This window comes from Callithrix jacchus, chromosome 3 (genome assembly GCF_049354715.1).
Source record: "Callithrix jacchus isolate 240 chromosome 3, calJac240_pri, whole genome shotgun sequence".
Lineage (NCBI taxonomy): Eukaryota > Metazoa > Chordata > Mammalia > Primates > Cebidae > Callithrix > Callithrix jacchus.
Window position 1 is genome coordinate 124,420,546 of NC_133504.1, and position 26,490 is coordinate 124,447,035.

Consider the following 26,490-nt stretch of genomic DNA (forward strand, 5'->3'; position numbering starts at 1 on the left):
ATGTTAACCATGATAACTATTTTATTCTCAGTATGTATCCCATAACATCATGTTGCAAACCTCAAATATACACATGAAATGTAATTTTTGGAAAATAAAGTGAAAGATAGAAGAACAAAATTAACACAGTTTAAAAAATCAAAATTGATTAAGAGCCATATCTGAAAAACAGCAATCACAGTCACATTTCACTGAATTTTTTTGTGTTTTATACACAATAACCAATTTTAAAAGGCAGTAACATTGGGGGTGAAAAACGATTACTGCCCATTTCATTTATTTGTAAATGATTCTTCACATTTAAAAAAATTATTTATCTTTGTACCTCTTAAAGACCATCAAAACATCGTTACAATCTAGGTTTTTTTCTGTCACTGAACTTTGAAAGTATGCATTTAAATTTATTCTCTTGAGGTGGGAGATTGTCAGCTCCTTGAGAGAGGTGATTTTGTCTCATTTGTCTTTGTATCACCATCTCTGCATCTGCTTGGAAAAGATTATTTTTTCCAAAGAATGACTCAACTCGATTATTTCCACTATCCATTACATCAATGAAAACAGTCTAGATTGAAGATAAGAAACTGTTTCTTAGAGAAGAAAAAGCTTTGGAAATGAAAATTAACTTCATTAATTAATGAAAATAATATTTATTGTTCAAGTTGTGAAAACAGCTGTGTTGTACTTATCCCCATCATCATGACAAATCATGGTCTAAATCAAAAGTCGCTATTGAACCTTATGATACATAACTACAGAAAAGCAAGGCTTTTAAAAAATTCACCAACTATCTAAAAGTTTCGAAATGATTATACATCAATAATAGCATTTTTTAAATTATACTTTAGGTTATGGGGTACATGTGCACAACATGCAGGTTTGTTGCATAGGTACACATGTGCCACGGTGTTGGCTGCATTCATCACCTCATCATCTACATTAGATATTGCTCCTAATGCTATCCCTCCCCAATCCCCCAACCTCTACTATCCCTCCCCTAGCCCCCCCACCCCACCAACAGGCCCGGTGTGTGTGATGTTCCCCTCCCTATGTCTATGTGTTCTTATTGTTCAACTCCCTCTTATGAGTGAGAACATTCGGTGTTTGATTTTCTGTTCTTGCGTTAGTTTGCTGGGAATTATGTTTTCCAGCTTCATCCATGTCCCCGCAAAGGACATTAACTTGCTTTTATGGCTGCATAGTACTCTACAGTGCATATTTTCTTTATCCAATCTATCATTGATGGACATTTTGGTTGGTTCCAAGTCTTTGCTATTGTGAACAGTGCTGCAATAAATATATGTGTGCAGGTGTCTTTATAATAGAATAATTTATAATTCTTTGAGTATATACCCAGTAATGGGATTGCTGGGTCAAATGGAATTTCTAGTTCTAGATCCTTGAGGAATCACCACACTGTCTTCCACAATGGTTGAACTAATTTACACTCCCATCAACAGTGTAAAAGCGTTCCTATTTCTCCACATCCTCTCCAGCATCTGTTGTCTCCTGACTTTTTAATGATCACCATTCTAAATGGGGTGAGATGGTATCTCAATATGGTTTTAGTTTGCATTTCTCTAATGACCAGTGAGGATGAGCTTTTGTTCATATGTTTGTTGGCTGCATAAATGTCTCCTTTTGAGAAGTGTCTGCTCATATCCTTCACCCACTTTTTGATGGGGTTATTTGGTTTTATTCCTGTAAATTTGTTTAAATTATTTGTAGATTCTGGATATTAGACCATTGTAAGATGGGTAGACTGTAAGAACTTTCTCCCATTCTGTAAATTCCCTGTTCACTCTGATGATTGTTTCTTTTGCTGTGCAGAAGCTCTTTAGTTTAATTAGATCCCATTTGTCTATTTTGGCCTTTGTTGCCATTGTTTTTGGTGTTTTAGTCAGGAAGATTTTGCCCATGCCCATGTCCTGAATGGTATTGCCTACGTTTTCTTCTAGGGCTTTTAGGATTTTAGGTCTTACATTTAAATCTTTAATCCATCTTGAGTTAATTTTTGTATAAAGTGTAAGGAAGGGATCAAGTTTCAACTTTCTGCATATGGCTAGCCAGTTTTCCAAACACCATTTATTAAATAGGAAATCCTTTCTCCATTGCTTGTTTTTGTCAGGTTTGTTAAAGATCAGATGGTTGTAGGTGTGTGGCATTATTTCTGAGGCCTCTGTTCTGTTCCATTGGTGTATATATCTGTTTTGGTGCAAGTACCATGCGATTTTGGTTATTGTAGCCTTGTAGTATAAGTCAGGTAGTGTGATGCCTCCAGTTTTTTGCTTTTGTTTTGTTTTTGGTTTTGGTTTTGGTTTTTTTCTTAGAATTGTCCTGACTATGTGGGCTCTTTTTTGGTTCCATATGAAACTTAAGGTGTTTTTTTTCCAAATCTGTGAAGAAAGTCAATGGTAATCTGATAGAGATAGCATTGAATCTATTGCTTACTTTCAACAGTATGGCCATTTTCATGATATTGATTCTTCCTAACCATGAGCATGGAATGTTTTTCCTTTTGTTTGTGTCCTCTCTTATTTCCTTGAGCAGTGGTTTGTAGTTCTTTTAGAATAAGTCCTTAATGTCCCTCTTAAGTTGTAGTCCTAGGTATTTAATTCTCTTTGAAGCAATTGTGAATGGGAATTCACTCATGATATGACTCTCTGTTTGTCTGTTATTGATGTCTAGAAATTCTTGTGATTTTTGCACATTGATTTTGTGTCCTGAGATTTTGCTGAAGTTGCTTATCAGCTTAAGGAGATTTGGGGCTAAGATGATGGGGTCTTCTAAATATACAGTCAAGTCATCTGCAAATAGAGACAATTTGACTTCCTCTTTACCTATTTGAATACACTTTATTTCTTTATTTTGCCTGATTGCCCTGGCCAGAACTTCCAATACTATGTTGAATAGGAGTGGTGAGAGAAGGTATCCTTGTCTTGTGCTGGTTTTCAAAGGGAATGCTTTCACTCTTTGCCTATTCAGTATGATATTGGCTGTGGATTTGTCACAAATAGCTCTTATTATTTTGAGATATGTTCCATTAATACCTAGTCTGTTGAGAGTTTTTAGCATGAAGTGTTGTTGAATTTTGTTGAAGTCCTTCTCTGCATCTATTGACATAATCATGTGATTTTTGTCTTTGTTTCTGTTTATGTGATAAATTACATTTATTGATTTGCTTATGTTGAATAAGCCTTGCATCTCAGGGACAAAGCCGACTTGATCATGAAGGACAACCTTCTTTATGTGCTAATAACAGCATTTTTTAAATTAAAGTTCTGTGTACATTTTTAAAGAAAATTTCTCCTCCTTTATCTTTTCAACAAAGTTTTATTTATTATTATTAAACTTCTAAAGTCTGTTTTCACATAAAAGCAATACATGTTTCTCATCTGAAACAGGAAGTGATGGTTTATTATTCAAGTTCAAGATAAATGGTTGGGGGTTTCCCAAAAAACTTAATCTGTTATGGTTGCTGCAATTTATTAAAATCTTTAAAGGAAAAAATTCCAGTTTAAAATATATTTATTCTAAGCTTTGCACATTGAAACTGTAATTAACACATTGCCTCCTAGTGAAGGCCTGGCTTCCTCTTTAAGACAATTCCAGCGAGGTTTTCACTGGTAGTCCCCTAATTGTTTGGAGCTACACTGCTTCTGCTTCCTTTTTTTCCTTCCTTAGCACATATGCTTTAAGCATAGCCTCAGATATGAAATGAAGTGTAAGGCAAAAAATATGTATGCCCTTAGTATTTGATAAAAGTGTCATTTCAAATCAAGAAACAGGGTGATCTATGTTTATTTACTCAACACTTATTTATTGTTACTATTTGATCATGTCCCAGTGTTTCTTGACTCTCAGGGGACCACACATTGTTATAGACACTGAGCATAGAGGAATGAACCTACAAGCCAAGGTTTGTGATCTCTTAGGGTTTATATCTTAATGACAGAAGACATAAAATAAAGAGGCAATCCCAAACAATAAAACACATTTAGCTAATGATAATTACCACAAATACAATGAAACTGGGCACTATGATAGAGAAAGATTGGAAGCCTTCTTCAAATAGAGTGGTCATAGGAAGCCTCTCTAAGGAGGTAATATATGAAGGAATAAAAAGCAGAATAATGAAAAGAAACCACCTATGACCAGGGCAGAGCTTTCTCAATGGAGTCAATACCAAACACAAAGGTAGTGATATAGGAAATTTAGTTTATTCCAAAAATTAAACCAGGGCAGCAAGTTTAGAATTAGTACCAAGGAAGCAGAAAATCCATAAGGTCAAAGAAGCAGGTCTGAACAAGTTATGTAGGGCATTGTAGGGCATGGTAAGCAGTTCCGATTTAGATTTTATTCCAGATGTGCAAGGCAACCACTAGAAAGCCTTTAAGAAAAGAAAATCAGAAGTGGTATTATAGTCTGGATATTGCTTATAAAAGATTATGCTGGCTACAGGTGGAGAATGAACTGTAGTAGGATAAGAGTGGAGGCATAAAGCCCAGTTTGGAGGTCGTTTATGGTATCCAAGCAAGAGATGATGCTGGCCTGATGGAAACTGGTAGCACTGGAGATACCAGGACTTGCTGGTTTACTGGGTGTGGAAAAAGGGAAAGAAAGAAGTCAAGAGTGCTAGTTAAACATTTGATCTGAGCAACCATGGGCCTGCCAGTCACTGTGCTAAGCTTAGTGGATAAAACAGAGGATAAGACAGACATGGTCCTTGATTCAAATTTTATAATCTATAGTTATTTAATAAATGTGACTTGGTCAACAAACTAATAACTTAGAAAACTTAAGTTAGATCTAAATTTCATAGTGTTTACCATAATAAAGTCTAGATGGGTTGAAATGTTCAATTTAATAAATAAATCATATCTAAATCTTAGAAAAACTAGGAGAAAAAATATATGTATATATTTATATACTCTATGGATGGGAAAGCTTTCATAAAACTGTGATGTGACTGATAAAGAAAAATAATAGATTTGACTAGCTAAATTTTTAAACTTTTATATGTCAAAAATTCCATAAACAAGACTAAAAGGTAAACAAATCACCTTGGAAGTATAGTCACAACATATATGCTGAAGAGTTGATATGTTTAATATGTAAAGAGAACTTATAAATCAATAAGGAAAAAGATGAACAAAGGGTCCAATAAACAATAAAGCAAAAATGCAAAGTCTAAAGAGGCCAAACTTACCAGTACAAAAATATATATATTTAAAATAAGATATGGATTTTTTTACCTTTCAAATTAATAAATGTTTAAAACAAGTATAATTACCCATGTTAGCTGCCCTGGGAGTATAAAACTGATGACGATTTTTTAAAGGAGAGAAATTCTTTAAAATGCACATTGCTTTACATCTGGCAACTTCAATTTTTGAAATGTATCTAAAAAGTATAGTCATGGTTATGTGCAGTCACATGTAAACATTCACTGCAGTGTTGTTTATAGCAATATAACTTTACCATAATGATTAAATAAGTAATGGTATTTGCATTTGCTGCAATACAAAGCAGTGTAAAATTACACTGCAGGAAAAAAACTGACTGATTTGTGGTAAATTTTTCATACTATGTTTGATGTGATTAAAACAGGCTATAAACCAACAAACCAAATGTAATAGCATTATGATAAACATCCACAGGGAAAATAAGTCAATAAATACATTCAACAAATTGTTTGTGACGATTATACTTGAGAGATGGAATTATAGGTGATTTTGTCCTTTGCATTTCTATGTTTTTCAAATTTTCCATATTGTATGTGTGCAATTATATACTTTTTATATTACCAAATAAAAATTACATATTTATAAGCAGATACAATACTGAAAAACAAAAGAAGTCACTAAGCCTCGAACTAAAGAAAATTGGTTGGAAAGCAATAATCAGAATAAAGGTTTCAGGAATGCTTCCTATAAAAAATGAGAAAGAATATTGCCCTGATACTGACCAGAAGCAAATGATCCACTTCAAGCACAGACAATGGAGATGGAGCATGAATTTGAGCAAGATATTCTGGAAACTAGTGCTGTAACCACTCCAGGTCCTGCTAGTCATCATTCAAAGGTAAGTCCATACCAGCAGCCACATACCAGAGAGTTATGGAGCCAGCATGACAATCAAACCCATATTTGCAAGTAATACTAAGTCACACATGTCCTTACATAAGATTATAAAATCTCTGATTGCAATCCAATAAAACCATTAGCTCAAAGAATAATAAATCTAATAGTTCCTGGTCTTTACACAACACAAGTAAAATAGATAAACTGCCTGATTTTTTTCATTTTTTTTCGAGCCAAGATCTTGCTATGTCATCCAGGCTGGAATGCAGTGATGCTATCTTGGCTCCCTGCAGCCTCAATCTCCCAGGCTTAAGTGATCCTCCCACCTCAGCCTCCCAAGTAGCTGGGACTACAGGCGTGCACTACAATGCCATGATGCTGGCCTAATATTTCTTTTTTTTTTTTTTTTTGTAGAGACAGGGGTTTGCCATGTTCCCAGGTTGGTCTTGAACTCCTGGGCTAAAATGATCCACTGGCTTCAGTCTCCCAAAGTGCTCGGATTACAGGCATGAGTCACTGTCCCTGGCCTGCCTCACCTTTTGAACATATAGGATCCTACTAAAGTGCTATGTTAAACATGCAACCTGTGACAGGTTAGTCATACAGGTTTGTCTGGAGTTTGAATAGGAAGGATACCAGAAATTAACTTTGCCTGCTGAACTCCTTGTAGAAATCGAATTGAATTTCTTTTGAGGTTTACATTTATAAAATAATCTGTTAAGTTCAAAAAATTATGAATAGCTGTTTTACATAGGAAACCAGTAAAATTGATTGTTAAAAAATGTGTGTGTGTGTGTGTGTGTGTGTGTGTGTGTGTGTAAAGGTACTTCATATTTCCACAGCATCTGTCACTTAACAGTTTCAAAGCCTTGTTGGTGTCCTTTTGAAATTGGATGTATTGGCAAAAACAAAGTCCCCAAATCCAATCCAGTAGATAATGACCGAATTATTATTTATTTCCACTGTTTTGTTTTATTACATTCATTTTCAAACTTTGATGTCTACCAGTTACTTCTGTAGAGCTTGTAAAAAATATAAATACCCAAAGTGTACTCATGACATATTAAATCACAGTCTCACAGGTGGTGAGGCCGGTGGGTACCTATGTTTAGTAGAATCCGTAGGTGGTCCTGGTGCACCCTGAAGTGTGAAACACTGCTCTGGGTGAAAAAGTGCTGGCAGGGAAATGTGCGAGCAAAAGAACAAGGAAAAAAGAAAATTAACAAATCTCAAATTGAAAAAGAAAAATCTTAAAAAGAAAGTTGTGTGGCTAATGGTGTTCCAGTCTTGGTTGGTGTCATTTCGCATAGACCAATTACCTACAGTCTGGGTGGACTAGAGAATAGAGATCAGCATCAGTCAAATCCCGTGGTTAAAGCGTTAACCAGAATGTCCATTCATTTCTCAAGAAGTGTGGCAGAGAGCAAAGGAGTGTACCTATCAGCTGTTCCTAAGAAAGAAAGTAAACACTCCCAAAATGCTCTGAGGCACAGGGAGTGGCTCAGGTTTCTTACACTTCCCTGCTGTGGAGAAAAGGAGAAGTAATTAACAGCTCCTTGGCCTCTAGGATCGCCGACCGCGTAGGGGGCACTGCAGGCGCCCAGATGAGCCATGCTCTGGGAGGAGACAGGCACCGCCCCTCCGCCCGCGCGGGCCTAGGACCTCCCCTACAGGTGAGTGACTCGTGAAGTCCCAGCACCAGCAGAGACAGGACACTGCTTTCCTTCAACCAGAGTTCCTGACCCAGCCAGGAACAAACCGCGAAGCAAGTTCAGCCCAACAACGATGGTGAAAAGAATTTTCCTGCTCACAGTGTGAATAACAGGTGAAAAATGGGGGTAGGGGAAAGAACTTGCTAATCCACTCCCTGGGGTCAGGTTGAGGGCAAGTTATTAGAAAGCTGAATCCATAGGCAGCAAAGTTGAGTGTATGTATGTGTCCCGCAAATCACTTTTCCTTTTGATTTTCTCAGAATATGCTTTCCTAACCAAGGTAAGCTTTTAGGGTGGGAGGGGGAAAGGGGAGAGACGGGTGGGAAAGGGTGCACGGAAGGACTTGGAGGTAAATGTGACCACAGAACCCCTCCTCCCTTTAGTTCAATAAGACCTTTACCTGTAATTCTGCCTGGCGCTTACTCATGCGAAGATACTAGAGTCCTGGATGACACCCCCCTCCCTTCCTCTGAGTATTGTTATGGTTAGAATATTGTGTTGAATCATCACACTGGAAAGATCTTAAATGAGGGTTCAGCTAAACTTTCATTTGTTTCTGCAAAGTGACAGAAAGCATCCCCGCCCCCAAAAAATCAACTGAATTTTCAGTATAAGCTCTCACCAAACAATAAAAGAAAATCATAAATAATTAAATAGGAGTCCATGAGTTAAGGATATGAATTCTGAAGCAGGAGGGTGATAGGTTCAAAGCTTGGCTTTGTCACTTGTTAGTTTGCCCCTTTGCTAGTTTCTTAGCCTAAGCCTCAGAAGTTTGTCTATACAAACATCATGGAAGGATCTGCCACATAGGGCTTTCTTTGGTGGGAACTGAACCCTTAGCAAGTGTTCTGTAAATGGTACCTCCTGTTAGCATTAAGAATAAGCTGCTCTGCCAAAGGAGCCGTTGTCAGGTAGGGCTAGCTGAACTTGGGAGACCAGACAGTATGTATTAAGATGCTGGAATTGAACTGCTTCCCAGGGAGTGGGTCCAGTCCAGGCAAGCAGGTGACAGGTAGGCTAGGATCACCTCTCTGAGTAGCAACGAAATGACCTGGCTTCTTTCCATTTTTCGGATAGAGTATGTGGTGGCAAATTCAGACATATTTGCTACTCAATTATGTTTCTTTTGAAAAACTCATATTTATATTAATCTGTCATTTCTAAAATGAAAATAGAATTTTAGAGTAAGAGAGTTAACACGGAATCTCATATTGTGGAATTCATGCCATTTGAGTTTTATAAAGGAGACTGCTTTGGAATAATGTTCATCAGTTTAGACCGTATAATTCATGTCCTTATATTTCAGCACATATTGAATTGTTTATACTGAAGTGATGTCTTTTATTTGTGTTGATGGACAAGAAACATGAAAAAACAATGCTTGTGTTTTGTCAGTTGCTATCTCTTAAGCTTGAATTACAGGAAAGTAACTTTATACTATAAAGTTTTACTGAAAGGGCACTTTTGTCAATGCTGTTAGATATTAATGTTGCTGATTTTCTTGAGGGCAACAACTTAGCATCTATGACTAGTTATTTCCATTGATGTCATTTTTTATCTTGTTATTTTACTAAATAAAACAACCAAATCATTTGCAGTATACCCTAAGTTAATATCATCTGTGTTTTAATGGATTCTTTTTTCAAATTACAGAATTGAAATTCTCCAGTGTGCTTATAATTAGATATTGACTGGAGAATTGTGGATAGAATTCTAAAGCCAACCTAACTGAAGCTTGCTACCTTATTGTCCTCTGGGGTCTGATCGTTTTTAGTACAGTTTAGATAAAAACTTACAAAAGAATCAAACTGATTTAGAATAAGTTAGAGTTCAATATTCAATAAATGTTTTTCAAAGAGGAAATATACTTTTATGCTGACTTTACATGTTGTTATATATCCTTTAACCAAGTTATTTGCCTTTATATTTATTAATAGACATATGTCTGAATGAAAAATAGTAGCCTCAATTGTGATATATTTACTTAACCATTTTTGAAATTCATTTGAGATTAATCTATTTAATCACATAATTTGGTGTAAGTCTTACTGGTTAAAATCTGTTTAGATAGATAGATTTAGATATAAACTTTATAAAGATTTTCTACTATTTCTAATGTGCATAACATTTTATTATAAAGTATTAAGTGTTTTGGTCAATCAGAGAGAGAAAGAAAGAAGAGAATGACAGAGAGAAACTCAGCAATTATTTTTAAAAAATTAACTTTTCCAGTTATATTCATAGTGTAATATGTATGTAACATGTATTTGGGGCATGCAATTAAAAGTTCTATACGTGACTCTGGTTTTAATTTCCTGAAATAAGAAGCATCTTATACTTTTAATTAAAATAGAAACCCAATGTGAACCATCCATTTGTTTATATCAATTCATTTATTACAATGTAGATGGAGGATTCACAGTTGCTAGTGATAGGCTTCATACAAAAGCTTAGATTTTTTAAATATTTAATATAGGCCATTTGAAACTACAACCTCTGAGAAAGGAATTCTGAATATTCTCCCTTTACGCTAAAGCTAGTTATTCTGTTGCAAAAATTAATTTATATATTTAAAATGATCAGTGATAGTGATTTCCTCACTTTCATGACATAATCTCAACTACCAAACTTAACTAATACCACTGGTTCTAGGAGTTGTCCTATTTAAGTAACAAGGGTGTTATCTTAATAGCATAGATGGTTAAAGGAAAAACTCATCATCTCCCAGAGCCTAATAAAGGAGCTCAAGAGTAGAGAGTGTCAATTCTTTTGCAGCCAGTAGACAAACAGGAAAAACGAATCATGATCTTTGTGAAGTCAACCTTAGAATTTATCCTGGGAAGCTCAGGTGAAGCAGAAAATTCTTCAGCTCTACCACACCAGTAATTCCAGAAGATGCTGCTGGCAGACTAAGCAGCAACTCCCAGACCCAGTGGTAGCAAGATGCTTTAAGTGCCTTAATACAAATTTGTTTCTCCTACTGTTTCTGCTTTCTTTAGCTCCCTGAGGGCACCTTGAGCAGAATAAAATGCATGGCATTGGTACCACGCAAATTTGCAACAGAATAGTAAAGGTTTGACATTTCCAATTATATTCCACTTGAACTGAGGGCAGTGGCATGCTCACATAGAAGGGTGTTTGATCCATATCCTGTTTAGTCCTCTCTTAGATTCAAGGATTGTAATACATTATTTTTAGCTCAAAACCAACAATTGTGGACTGCAACCAATATCGCTTAATTAAGTGATAGTTTGTATACGCTTTTACTTTTACTTTTCTCTGCACATAAAGCACATTTTAAGAAAAAATATGAAGCCCAATGTTTCCCAGAAACCACCACTCTGTTAGCTCTTCCTTTTTTTAGAGAACTAGATACTGGAGGGAATTATAGATGCTTTGTTTCATTTTCTTGAACTGATGTAATTGCATATGACTCTGCTCTTCTCTACTCCAAAGTTCCAGGTCATAACTTTGAGAAAACAGCTTTATTTTGGAGATGAGTACATAATTGTAACTTTCTAATGCTTCTTCAAGCTGAAACAATATTTTATTAAAAAGACTCACCGTGTGTCTTGAAAACACACTTGCTATTCTAGGGTGATACTTTCTGTTCTTTTTTAAATAACTTTTATTGGGGATGTGGGTGAGAAAGATGTAACATATATTCCTTGTATATGACTTAGAAAGTACATACAAAATAAAAAATAATAATCATCACTCATAATCTCTTAGCTTTATTTTATTAATATTATAATATACCTCTCTGTATGTTGGATGTATTCAATATTTTGTGTATGTTTTATCTATATGCCTGCATATATTCACTCACTTTAGAAGAAACAAAAATGAAATAGCAATAATTCTGTACTAAAGAATCTAGAAGTCGAATTAACTAAAATAAAATATGGTTAGAGAGAGAAAGCAGTAAGTAATTAGAGAGCTACAGAAAATGTCCTGTGACAGTGCAGAAGCAAGAGCAATTGTCTTTGGCTGGGAAATACAGGGAAGTTGGCACCTGTATTTATTATATATTACATACACCGTGTATTTGTAATATATATATATACACACACACAAAGCATCTATAATTCCATTCAGTATCTAGGTCTCTAAAAAAAGAAATGTATATATACAATGTGTATATATACATATACATACACACTGTATATACAGCACACTGTATATATGCATATTTATACAGGTGCTAACTATAGGGAAGTTATATATATATGTGTATATATATATGTTATATATAATATATAATTGTATATATAATATATACAAAGTTATATAATTATCCTTGTAAAATCATAAGTATTGTGACATTTTGTGCACCTTATGGCTTCAGAAATAAGAGCCTACAGATATAGATACAGGCTATATTTTCTGTGCCTAGCACGGTAGCAGGTGCAGAGAAGGAACTCATGAAATATTTGTTCAATATACAAACGAGTGAACCAAATTTTCCACTTTTAGACACATAACCGTTTAATTAACCCATGCTTGGGTAACAGGAAATTACTTTAAATGACTGACCCATTTGATTTAATTTGCACTAGAATTTACTTCCTGTCCTCTGGCCTCATTTTGGTCACAAGGTAACTGGTAAGTCCTGGCAAGCCCACATCCAGGCAGGAATGCAGAGCAGGGGGTGGTGAACCACGGATGCTTCCAATGATCTCAGGTCTCAGCATTGCTGGAACGTTGATGCTTTCCAACACTGTCTCCTCAGGCTCTAGATCTCATTGACCTGCTCTGACCAATTCTACCTCTCCTAGTACTTCCAGTGCTGTTTATTTTTCCAGGACTTAATTGCTGACCTATCTAATTCCCTGTCTCTCCAGCTCCATTGTTTCTGGACAAAATGAAAAAGCAAATAACCAAACTTATTAAATAAGTGATCTTACTTTACGCACAATCTAAGTCAATAATCTCCGGCCTAAGGGTCTACATAGATTTGTAACAACCATCTTCCTCCTCAAGTTGTAGTGTTTTACACTCTACCAAAATAACTGTGAGCATCCCAAATAAGACCACCAGGCTTCTAGACCGGTAATTTTTTCTTTCTTCATAAATTCTCTCCCTCTTTGCTATTCATGACTTCTCTGTTATTCTCCTCTTAAGTCTTTGAGAAAACTTGCTCAGATGCTCACATCTACCAAGTCTAATTTAGAAGATTTTTACAAGAGCCCTAGCAGTTTTTAATTTGCTATGAATCATGGTAAATGGGAATGGGAAAATGAGGATGAGAGACTATTTGAATACATCGATCTATGCCTCTCTTCAATGTGTTTGTTTGTTTTGTTCATTTTTTCTTTTCTTTTTTTTTTTTTTTTTTTTTTTTTATTGTTGTTGTTGTTGCCTCTGCTGCTGCTGCTGCTGTTTTGAGACAGTCTCACTCTATTGCTCATGCTGGAGTGCAGTGGCGCAATCTCGGCTCACCGCAACATCCGTTTCCAGGTTTAAGCGAGTCGCATTCCTCAGACTCCCAAGTAGCTGGGATTACAAGTATGTGCCACCACACCCAGCTAACTTTTGCATTTCTCTTCACTATGAATACTAACAAAGGGACTTTTCCCAAATCATGTTCTTACCTTTCAGATATTTAAACTGTTTGAATATTTTATTTAGCTAATTTTTAGATCAGACACGATCAATATTATTTCTTACTCAAATATTATATGCTGCCTATAAATGAAAATTTTATCCTGTTTTTATTTTCTTACATTAAATTCTATTCAACTGTCTTCCTTCCTAAACTCAGAGAATAATGTAAGAGCCTTGGAAACCATTTCATCATATCTTCCGAAGACTTCTGAAGCTGGCTATGAGTTACTTCAGTATAGATTAAAAGTTTGCTGCTATAATTACATTGCAATTATTTTCCCTCTTTAATGATATCTTTGGTTATTTCTTATGAATGCAAATAAAGAGTGAGCAAGTTGGAAAGCCACTGCAATGACTTTGCAGTCCATCGCTGCCAATTTTCACTTTGCGATTTTAAGAAGCTACTATCAGTGGTTCTTCACTTCCAAATATCCCCAGTTTCTGGTGAGGGGAGCAAGCTGTCTGGTTCTTAGATGGCCTTCTTGTTATGCTCTCACATGGTGGAAGGGTCCAGGCAGCTCTCTGGAGTCTCTTTTATAAAGGCACTAATCATATTCATGCAGTCTCCACCATCAAGACCTAATCACCTCCTAAAGTCCTCAGCGCTTAATACTATTGCATTGGGGATTAAGCTTTAACATGTAAGTTTTGTGGGAACACAAACATTCAGACCATAACAGAGGGAAGCCATTTAGGGGGCTGATGCAATAATCCGGGAAAGAGATGATGGTGGCTTTGCTTAGGGTTGTAGCAGTAGAAAGCAAAGCTTTCAAATTTGGATTGTGTTAGTGGTACAGTGAATAGGGCTTAGTTTTGGATTGAACTCGGCTTATGGTGAAAGAGGAAAAAAACGAGACAAAGTATTAGTTTTGATGCTTAGATGGCAAAGAATTCTGGAGAATGAAATTCTAGAGCATGGGGGAAAGTCAGTGGTTCTGTTTCAGCCATGTAGATATTGAGATGCCTGGAACACATCTAAGTAGAGATTAGGTAGGTGGTGACGTGCATCTGAGGCTCAGCAGAGATGCTGGGCTGGAGATGGATTAGATTACCCAGAAGAATGACTAGGCAGAGAAGAAAGGATGGCTGAGAATAGATGACTCAAACAAGCCAGGTTGTAGTGCTCATATAAAGGAGGAGTCAGCAACAGAGACTAGTGTTGAGGCCTGTGAGATAGCAGGAAATTAGAGGAAGGTGATTGTTCTTCATGGTTTGTCTCAAAAGCATCAAGAGGAAAGTGTTTTAAAAGGAGGAAAATCAATCTTGTCAAATGTTGCTAAGAGGCAGAGAAATTAGGAGAGAAAGTGAACTATTTGGCAAGGTATAGGCTCTTGGAACATGGGTGGAGAGGTGGAGGTAGGGCTAAATTAAAGGAATATATGGCAAACAATCTAGATCCATGAGGAAGAAGGAAGGGTTCGGGCCCCAAGGTCATTACTGGGGGATCTCAGTAGGGGATGTTAATAACCCTTTTGGGGGGTTACTAGAATGACAAAATTCAGGGGCAAAACTCAACTTTTGGAAGCTGGAGTAACCTGTGTTACCTGTATAACCAAATAGCCCAGACCAAGTTCTGTGAATGAGTAACCGGGATTTGGGATTTGTTGGGCTCATGGAGCATATTGTGTGTGTGTCCCCAGGGCAGCATAAAATATCCACGTGGCTTCTAACCTATAGAGTTACTTTGCCTGGTGACTAAGCTTCTGTGTCTCTGACATGAGTCCTCCAGGTGTCCTGCATAAGACAGACTTCTGCCAATGATGTGCTATCAGAGGATGCCATTTCCAACTAGAGAAGCACCATTCTTTGAGCAAGAAGATAGCAATAGAAAAGGAAGGAAAGTATAAATCAATAATGACAATACAAGGTAGAAAGCAGAATGATGACAACAGTGTGAATTCAAAGGCCATGGGGTGACTTAAAGATGTCCCACTGGGGACTAAAAAGGACCAGATAGACATCTGAACCTGCAGTGAAGAGGGCCCTCTGCTGCCAGGGGAATACGTGAGAAGAGTCTCAACGGCATGGAATTTCATTAGATTATAAGGCCTGATGTGAAGGAATGTTTCAATTTGGAGCTTGGAGAGGTAGGTTTGGGTGGAATTGAAGAAAGCCTGAAAGTCAGGTTAAGGGACTTGGATTGTATTTATTAAGAAAGATATCAGGATGGTTTGTGACCAAAAAGGTGATGTGATGATCAGAATGGTAAAAGTTTAAAATGAGACTCCCGCCAAGCATTCAGCCTGAAAGCTGTAACAAAGTGCATAGTGAGTTTGACAACATTCTACAAGGAAAAAGATGCATCAGGGATTTTTTGAGAGCAGCCGGATAGGTTTCCTGGTTTTTTTCCTGGCATTCTGAAGAGTTGGGACATAAACTTTTCTAATTTTTATCCATCTTACCCAACCCAAACAACCTGATCTAAAAGAAAAAGGAGGAAATCCACTCCCCACCACACATGCCTTTTTATTTTTTTAAAAGGAGAACTGAACTCACTCTTGCCCATCTTTTTATTCTGGCCATCTCTCCTAAAATCTTATAGGCCTGGAGCTATGATAACTGAATATTCAATTTCTGCAAAATGGAATGACCAGAAAATATTATACTTTACATCTCTGGTCACACCCTAATACCATTTATATGAACATATAAAGGAGGAGATTATTCACATCTGACCACAGTTTCCAGAGCCTGAAGGAGACTTGAAGAATATTACATCTTACCTAATCAACTCTTCAAGTCAGAGCTTGATTTTAGCTGCCTAGAATTACAGTTGTGTTCTGCTGACTGGGGCAAGGTTCAACCAGTTTGGGTGAGTTATTGCAATAGAAGGAAAATGACCCCTTATACAGAATTATCCAAATCAATGAGTCATATTTGTCTTATTAGAAATATATCTGAAACAGACTTACCAAACTGTTCAATCCATGCTTGTCTTGAGTTACTGCTTCTGTGGTTTTTCATTTACATAATACATTTTTCTGCCTTTTTGCTCACATATGACATACTACTTAAAAACTTTCTAAAATATTCTTATATTGATACAACAAAACACTCAACTTAAATGAGAAACTAATTTATGAATGCATTATAGGGACAAATTATTAATATTATTCTCATGTTTAGGGTATCCTCAGACAATCGCAAAAAGGAGAGAAAGATGGCTATGATGGCTCACCAGTACCACTCTTGGATCTTCATCAATGAGAGGACATTCATAACCAGGTAAACACACACCTTATATCCTAAGTTATCCTAGTCACCAGTTATTTGTGTAATATACCACTCAAAGTTTTCTAAGCATGATATATGATCAACAAGATCAATAATATGAATCATCAATAGAGATACTGGATACGAAGTTGAAAAAATATGTTTCTAAAGACTGCCTAATTTACTCTGTCATGGAACAATCACTAATATTTTATTCACCAGTGGTTTAATTTTATTAAAAGTGACATTTCTGTTTTAATAGTTGGGATAATACTGAAGAGCAGTATTAAGTGAAGATCTAAGGCTTCTCATAAAAGATAGTTCTAAAGAATTAACCCCAGAGCCCAATACATTATATCCTGTCCTAACCTCTCCCTCTCTTGCTCCACATGACACTATTTTTACTGGTTTCCTCTTGACATTAGATTATGCAATATATGGCCAACATCCACAACTGTTTTCTAATATACAACAAACAGCATCTCATATTGCTTTGGGAGAAATAGAGTAGGGGCTTAAAAGCTGCAAGATGAAAACTGAAACTGGCCAAGCTATAGCAGAGGCTGGGGGCTGAGAGGAGATGAAATCGTGAAAAAAACAAGTGGTACTGAAACAAATTTTACGGGGGGTGGAAAAATGAATGAAGCCAAACAAATGATAGAGAGAAGGGGAAGTGAATAATCCAGGGTGAGCAGTAGGAAAGTGAAGGCAACAAATATGTTCAAAGACTAAAATAAAACCACAGCTGGAAGCTAAGGATGAAGATAAGCCATGGGGAAAAGATATGACCCAAAGGGTGAAGGATTCAGATTCATTCCTCAAACACTTATTCATTGCTCACTGAGAACAGGTGTTCTTCTGGACCCTGAGCATTCAGCAGTGAAGCAAACAAAACCTTTACTCTCATGGAGTTATATCGTAAAGTTGGATATAGTCAATGCATAAGGTAAATGCTGAGGAAATGGAGTAAAGAGTGCTGGAGATAGCAGAAAAAGTTCTGATTTCATATAACCTAGTTCCTTCCTTAGTGAGGAGGAACCACTGGAGGAAAAGCCTGCAAAAAGGAAGAAAGCAAGCCATGCAAGTACCGTAGGTTTTCCAGGGGCAAGGAGGAGAGCAACTCCATGGCCCTAAGGCAGTTGCAAATTTGTAAGGGTCAGAGAGAATGGTGTGGGGAAACAAAAGTGGAAAGACAGTAGATGAGGCCAGATGGAGTCAGAGCATGTAGGGTTTGATAGGCCATTATGAGGCTTGGTCTTTCCCATTAAATAAGATGAGAAGCTGTGGAAGGATATTGAGTGACAGTATCATCTGGCTGCTCTGTTAAGAACAGAGTGAAGGGGGGACAACAGTGGAAACAGAGAAGCTACCAAGGAGCTGACAGTCCATGGTGGAGATGAAGGTGGCTTGAACCAAGGTGGCAGCAGTAGAGGTAGAGAAACAATGATCAGATTCTGGATATATTTTGAAGACAGATAAATAGGATTTCCTGAAGGGTTAGACATAGGTATTATAAAAGAAAGGGAATAACCAAGATTAATTCTAAAGATTTTGATCTAGAAAAATGGGGTTAACATTTTCTGTAATCATGAGGAGAAACAGGAGCTACAGGAGGAGCAGGTTTGCAGATGAGGATCCGGAGTTCAGTCCTGGACACATTTCATTTGAGAGTGAATGAGAAGCATTTCTCAAAAATGGGGTCCACGGACCTCCTGCTTCTGAATCAGATGCCTGTTCAGAGTCTAGACCCTGGGCTTCACCCCAGAACTAATCATGTGATTCTGATGCATACTGAAGTCTGAAAACAAATGCTCAGAGTAGGAAAGGATTAAATTCTGAGAATTTCGGACCTAACATAAACGAAATTCCTGGAGCTGGGGGAAATCTCTGCCAGGCTGTCACCAGAAATTATAACAATGCCACTGACCAACTGCGATATCCAGCATGCCACAAATCTGGCAAACACCCCTACTCATTTATTCACTTGACAAGTAACTTTTTAGCTCCCTCTCTGTACTAGGTATCGTTGTAGCGATTTATTGAGGTATTTTCGTTTTCCTGAAGAGAAATACATGGAAAGAATGGAAATTAACAGTAAAACAGAGTCTTCATAATCAAAATTTTGGTTTCAGCAAATTTCATGAGGATTACACATGATCAGTAAAATAAGAGGTCCTGATATTAATAATAGCATAGAAGGCAACAGAACATTTGTATCCAACTACTGGATGAGAATTCTCTGAGTTTAGAAATTTCCCTGGCATAGGTTAGCTTTGTGCTCGAATGACTAAGCTTCTAGTTGCTGTTTTATTGCCTGGAGTCATCATTGCTTGCTACTTCACATAGTGTGCTGGGTGGAAAAAAAGATTTGTTATGGTTACTTCCAAGTGTTTTCACTATAGGTGATAGGTTGAAATCTGAGCACTTTAGAGGTGAATAAATGCTAACTATGCATTTTTTTAAAAACAAACAAATTAATGGAGAAGTTTAAATCCAGTTTTAGAATGCAGATCAGATTTCACTCTCAGAACCTATCAGACTTTTTCTGCTACTTAGAAACCTAATATAAACCTTATGGCCTATGCCTCTTCTAACAGCAGCTCAAAAGGCACGTGTACATTCCTGTCCTTAGTAAATAAGTTTAATTAGCATGATGTAATAAATTTTAGCAGAAAGCGTATTATTCAAAACAGTTTCTTTTTCCAAGCATGTTGGCCGGCAACCTTTGTTGAAACAAAAGAACCAGCCACCTGCATCTCTAAGCACAAATCAAACACAAAGAGCCAGTGTTCCAGAGGCTGCCTCCTACCTGGCCAGTAGAGCCAGAAGGCAATGTTTGCCCAGGTTTCATGTACAGGGTCTTCTCCTGATCAAAGGAATAGGAGCAAACACTGCCTGCCCTAGTGAGTCCTGAAGGTAAGTTTCTAAGAAGAGGGCATCATTATCCTGAAGAATGTTGAATACCTGTCTTTAATTAAAGTATAGAAGAGCCTGTCCTGATGCATTTGTATAAGGAGTTAGAATTTTAAAATAAGCCCAGAGACAAAAGATTTTAACCACATATTTAGGAGCATCTACTTTAAAAAATTAGAATTTTTGCCACATGGGGGTTGTTTTTAAAAATTCACATTATTCATGTTTGATGACCCAGTGAAATAAAAAGAAATTATCGCGAGAAACTGGTTATCACATCTGTTATAATGTCACAAAAAGGTCAATAACATCATCATGAGATATGTGGAAGAAGGACACTCCTTAAGATTTTTATATACTGACATTTTCAATAAGCATATATTGTCGGCAGTCATTGAGCTTATCAATATGACTTAATAATCTGTATTCCTAGTAAAATTTACCTACTTTGCAGTTACCTATTTTAGCAATTAAGGAGGTTTAAAAACAATGAGATCATTTGTCTGCCCAAAATATATTAAAAATTTTCTCATAGAAAGTCCAATCAAGTCAAAATTCAAAGACTCCAGAAATATATTACACATATGGAATTTACTTGAATTTCTGGATGTGTGAATTTTCTATTCTGTATTCCCTAAACAAATAACTTTTGAGAGCATACCAGGAGGTAAACGAGAAGAGAGGAGGGGAGGGAAGGGGAGGGGAGGGGAGTGGGTGAAGCTGTCCTGCTCTTATGAAGCTTGAAATCTGAAGCTATAGCTCACACCTGACCCTTTATCAGAACCACCTGGAGGTTTCTTTAAAAGAAAGATTGCTAGGCCCCATCCCCAGAGTTTCTGATTCAGGAGTTATAGGGTGTGGTGAATATTTGCATGTCTAAGTTTCCAGGTGGTAAAGATGCTGCTAGTCTAGGGGATCACACTTTTAGGTCCACAGAGATCTAAAGACATGAAACAAACTGACATGTGTTCTGAGCCAAGGAACCCAGTTTAAAGCCCTAGTATAAACAAGAGCTCCAAGAAGTCTTCTCCCTAGAAACAGTGTTTGTACAGAGATCTGAGTGAGGAGGAAGCTATGAAAGTTCAGGGGAGTGGGTGGGAGAGCATTCCTGACACAGAAATCTGCCAGAAATCCTTATGGCCATGGAGCAGAGTTTCAATGAGTGAAAGGTGCCCAGGGTGCTGGGGTGCAGGACACGGTGAAAATGTCTCTTGAAGGGAGGCTGAAGAGGAAGGCAGGAGAGAGACCAAACAGGACTTAACCTGCCATAAGGATGTGGGGGTTTTATCCCAAGAGCAATGGAAAGACATTTAAGTATGTTAACAAAGCAGATGATATGATTAGATACATTCTACATACTCTGGATTTAGTGTGGAAAATGTTTGGAGGATGTCCAGAATAGCAGCAAGGAGTTTGCTTATTATTTTTTGTTGAATGTAAAGATAGCCAGTGGAGAAAGTCATGGCAGCATTACTGAAAAATAAAGTCACAGCCAGCGAGTGTAAGAGCCTGTGTGTCAGGAAAGCTCCCATTTTCAGGCTCATGCTCATATTGATGACCCTGAGAATCACTGGCCCCCTGCTGTGTTTCAGACCCTCTAGTAACAATCCCAAACATCCAGGGAGCCAAAAGGCCTATCAGTATAATAAATGAAAGACTTCATTAAATAGGATCGATAGATTCTTCCTCCCAAGGAAGCAAGGGGCATCAGGCTATGAAGTCAAGGTAGTCATTCTCAATAAGCACAAAAGTCCCTAGCTCTTCGTACACAAAGGTGTGATTTTACAGCAAGCTTGCATCTGCTCCCATAATGATTGGCGTTGTGTGGCACACCTGTGTTTACTTTTCCAACTCCCTTAAAAAAAAAGAGCTATAAGGCTTGTCTCAGAAAAACAAGACATAAAAGGCTAGCCCATGGACAAATGCAAAGCAAGACCCAAATATGAGCTAAGAACTAGCCTAATTGCTCCATTCCCTCCTCTCTGTCTTGCAGGATGCTGAGGTTTGGGGTATAGATGAATCCATCATTCCAGGACTGAGCATAGTACCCAATAGATAGCTCTTCAGTCCTTGCTCCCTTCCCTCTCTCTTGCTTCCAGTGGTCCCCAGTGCCTGTTGCTTCCATCTTTGTGTCCAGTGTACTCACTTATAAGTGAGAACATGCAATATTTGCTTTTCTGTTTCTCTATCAGTTCACTTAGGATAATAGCCCCAGCTGCACCCGTATTGCTGCAAAGGACACAATTTTGCTCATTTTCATGGCTGCAGAGTATTCTCTGGTGTATATATACCACCTTGTCCTTATCCAATCCAGCACTGATGGGCACCTGGGTTGATTCCGTGTCTTTGCTACTGTGAATAGCGTTGTAATAAACATAGGGGTGCATATGTCTTTTTGGTAGAATGATTTATTTTCCTTTGGGTAATAATCCCAGTAAAGGGATTATTAGGTTGAAAGGTCGTTCAATTTTTAGACCTTTGAGAAATCTCCAAACTGCTTTCCACAGTCACTGGACTAATTTACATTCCCACCAACAGTGTGTATGTGGGCAAAAGACATGGACAGACACTTCTCAAAAGAAGACATACAAGCAGCCAACAAACACAAAAGAATGTTCATTGTCACTAATCAGAGCAATGCAAGTCAAAACCACAGTGAGATACCATCTCACACCAGTCAGAATGGCTTTTGTCAAAAAGTCAAAAAATAACTTTTGACTTTTGTTGGCAAGGCTGCAGAAAAAAAGGGAAAACTCCTCAGGTATTTGAAGTTGGAAGAGTGAGACAGAATTCATAGCTTTCTGATAATTTAGAGTTTGCATTTTTACTTCAGTCAGGTTAGCCTACCTCTCTGCAAATTTCTCAGTTTCCAGACTTTGGAACTCAATCCCTTCATTTGCAATGGAAATGTGAATAACCTACTTTGCTAGCTGACGAGGGTCTCTATGCAAAGATTGAAAAGCATTCTTTCTTCATCATTTGAACCAGGAGAGGAGGCCAAAAGCCAAAAGATCTGGAACCATGGCTGTTTATGAAAGAGGAGCCAAAGTTTGTCATTTTAATTCTAGGATTCAAATGGACAGAAATAAAGGATAAAGTGTGTTTGGAGAATTCTGCTTCTGTCTGCAGACATCAGTAATATGGAATGATGATCCATCTTGGCAAATGGCTTCATGAGAAGGCTTTATTAAGTTCTTTTCTGTGTCCTCATATTTCCTGTCCATCTTTCCAAAAACACACAAGAGTATATATTAAATTTTTATGAACCTACAAAATATCATGAAAGTATCACACATTTCTTATACAGAATTTACAGGCCAGGCACAGTGGCTCATACCTGTAATCCCAGCACTTTAGGAGGACAAGACAGGTGGATCACCTGAGGTCAGGAGTTCGAGACCAGCCTGGCCAACATGTGAAACCTTATCTCTACTAAAAATACAAAAAAAAAAAAAAAAAATTAGCTGGGAATGATGTCAGGCACTTGTAATCCCAGCTACTCAGGAGGCTGAGGCAGGAGAATCACTTGAACTCATGAGATGGAGGTTGCAGTGAGCTCAGATCATGCCATTGCACTCCAGCCTGAGCAACAAGAGCAAAACTCCACCTCAAAAATAAAAAATAATCTATAAGGTATACAGAATTACAACATATGAAATAAAAATCACAACCTTAATTCCTAGCAAATAATCACTTTATTATCTTTACATATTTAATGTAATGTTTAATATGCTTAACTTTAATATTTCATAGTTATTTTCTAAAAATATACAGTTTTGGCCCAGTGAGATAGTTCACACCTCTAATCCCAGCACTTTGGGAGGCTGAGGTGGGCAGATCACCTGAGGTCAGGAGTTCAAGACCAACCTGACGAACATGGAGAAATCCCATCTCAACTAAAAATACAAAATTATCTGGGCGTGGTGGTGCATGCCTGTGATCCCAGCTACTCAGGAGGCTGAGGCAGGAGAACCCAGAAGGCAAAGGTTGCAGTGAGCCAAGATTGCACAACTGCACTTCAGCCTCGGCAACAAGCGCAAAACTTCATCTCCTATATATATATTTGGAAATATATATGTATATATATCTGGTTTTAAATTCAGCTTTTTGAACCTGACATATGAAATTGTTAAATAGTATCACTGCTAAAATTTAACATCATGAACAAAATCAATGGAAAAAAGAAAACCTGTGAAAGAGAACTAATTAGCATTACCCTTTTCTGCCTCAGTTTTTCACTGATGAAAACTGTTTCAAATGTTTTTGGTTCCTGCTCTTAAACATGGCAACACACACAGGGGAATGTTATCACTATGCAGCTCAGTGGCTGCCTGATTGGAACCATGAGCATTTTTCAGCAAGTCTCCAAGAAGCAGAAGTAACTCAAACTCAGGAAGCACAGCCAGGGGCTAAATATGCCTTTGTCGGCTTCATTGAGTGTGTTTTCCCCTGAGGTTCATTTGTATCACACGGAAGTCTCTGAAGTTTTGTGTAGGGTGATGGCATATGACAGTATTTATGCTTTGCCCTTAGTGGGTTCAAATTGTAAGAATCACTTTGTAAAGAGTAGGACAGGGTTCTTGGTTTTTAGGGAAGGAATAGTTTAGCCACTTAATTATGTTGTAAGTCATTATTAAAACAAGAGGAAAAAATATCTTAGTACAACTAATAGTTGACATCCATTCTGTGGACATGAGACATAATTCACTTCCACCCATAATCTTGTCCCACATTGATGCATATTACAGTTTTATGAAATTAAATAAAAATTGTTTCTTCCAGCCAGCCAAATATCTAATAAGATTGAGTAACTCATTTCTTGCTAAGTGCATTATTCATGGCAAACGTCAGAATGCAAGTAATTCCCATCTGCTACGCACCTGCAATACAGGCCACAAAGTGCAAAGTACACCTAAGCATTTTATGGTAAGCTCTGGGTCCACCATTACTCATTAAAACCAAGCTGGAGCCTTAAAGGAACAGGACACCGGGATTGTCTCACCATCCCTCTCCCTGACCTACCCCCGACCAAGATCAGTCTCTCTCTGGCTAGCTCTCTTCCAGAGCCATGATGAAGAATCATGGATATTCCTGAGCTTATACCTGGATTCTCTCCACGCTGCCTGTGGCAGGGTGCCAACTTCTATCCTGGAGAAACCTATAATTTACATGTTCATTTAGCTAGAAGTCTAAATGTATGGAAATCTGGTATTCTTCAGTTTAGTGAAAACACCATCCTCATTATATGGTGTTTAATAATGTTGAAAACATCCTTGTTACATATTGTGATACAGTGTTTCATGTTTCAAAAACCAAGGCCTTTTCCTAGAAAATAGTTTTTCGTGTCTTACATAAAAAGTGTAAGAACCTTTTGTCTATGTCTTGGGCATGCCTTTGACATCATAGATTTGTAAACTGGAAAACTGGACATAGAATCCATGTCTTATCACTTACTTTTTAAAGTGTTTTTAGGGACATCGAACAGTCTATGCTAAGCAGTCTGGTCATGCTGGAAGGTGAACTTTTACAGGTTTGAGGGGGAAAGGTGCACAGATTCTTTTTGAGGGGTTCCATATGTAACATTTATGTACTAAAATTACCACTGACAGGTCACAGTGTAAATTAAATCGTGTTCCTCTTATTGACTAGAGACTGCTCAGATAACACTTTAATGATTGCCTTTGAGTCCTAAACCAGACAATGCTAACTATTTAGGCCCCTTCTGGACTTTAGAATATTCCGTGTACATGGGACATTTGTTCAGCTTTCCTTGGAACATCAGCCTCATTTCTGCACCTCCACCGCACTAGTGTTGCAGTGGTCTCACTCATCTTGCTGCCTCTATCTTGTCTTGTACTGAAATCTGTCTTCCACATTCTACTCAGTGATCCTTCGTATCATCCTGTCTTTCCCCTGCCTAGAATCTTCAAAAGCTGCCCATTGTTTGCAAAGTGAATTCCAAGTTTCTTAAAATGATTCACGGGGCTCATTCATTGCTCAGCATTCCCCATTTTACAAATTGTATTCTTGGAATCCCAACTCTGAGTTTTTTCTGCAAACTATAGAAATAGCTATCAGTTCAACCATTGTGGAAGACAGTGTGGCAATTCCTCAAGGACTTAGAAATAGAAATTCCATTTGACCCAGCAATCCCATTACTGGGTATATATCCAAAGGATTATAAATCATTCTACTATAAGGACACATGCACACGAATGTTCATTGTAGCACAGTTTATAATACCAAAGACCTGGAAGCAACCCAAATGCCCATCAATGATAGACTGGACAGGGAAAATGTGGCACATATACACCATGGAATATTATGCAGCCATAAAAAACGATGAGTTTGTGTCCTTTCTAGGGACATGGATGAACCTAGAAACCATCATTCTCAGCAAACTGACACAAGAACAGAAAATCAAACACCACATGTTCTCACTCATAGGTGGGTGTTGAACAATGAGAACACATGGACACAGCGAGGGGAGCATCACACACTGGGGTCTGCCAGGGGAAATAGGGGAGGGACAGAGGGGGGTGGGGAGTTGGGGAGAGATAGCATAGGGAGAAATGCCAGATATAGGTGATGGGGAGGAAGACAGCAAATCACACTGCCATGTGTGCACCTATGCGACAATCTTGCATGTTCTTCACATGTACCCCAAAACCTAAAATGCAATTAAAAAAAAAGAAATAGCTACATGTCCTTGTCCATGTTTCTTTGCTAGGTAAGCTCTTTACACCCTTCTTTTCCTGTTTAATTCTCATCCACCAAGGCTCACCAACGGCAACATCTATTCCTTAGAACTCTCACCCACCCTCTGCATATGACTAAGTCCTCTTGATGGTGCTCACACAGCAACTGTAGCATGTTCAATAAATGACGTTCTGTGGGGTGGTGTAATGTGAAAGATGCAGATGACCAATTTGACAGTAATTCTTCAACATGTTCTTCCCCTAATG

General features: G+C 37.6%; 1 protein-coding gene across 3 annotated transcripts in view; it reads left to right on the top strand.

The window, feature by feature from the left end:
* Nucleotides 1-7,592: 7,592 nt before the first annotated feature.
* Nucleotides 7,593-26,490, top strand: part of RASSF6 (Ras association domain family member 6) — a 54,697-nt gene continuing 35,799 nt past the window's right edge. The window contains exons 1-2 of one of the 3 annotated variants that reach the window (XM_002745734.7): nt 7,593-7,753; nt 16,526-16,624. In XM_002745734.7, coding sequence (XP_002745780.4) covers nt 16,560-16,624 — 65 coding nt within the window. In that variant the 5' untranslated portion in view covers nt 7,593-7,753; nt 16,526-16,559. The other 2 variants (XM_017970495.4, XM_017970494.4) reach the window with 2 other exon arrangements.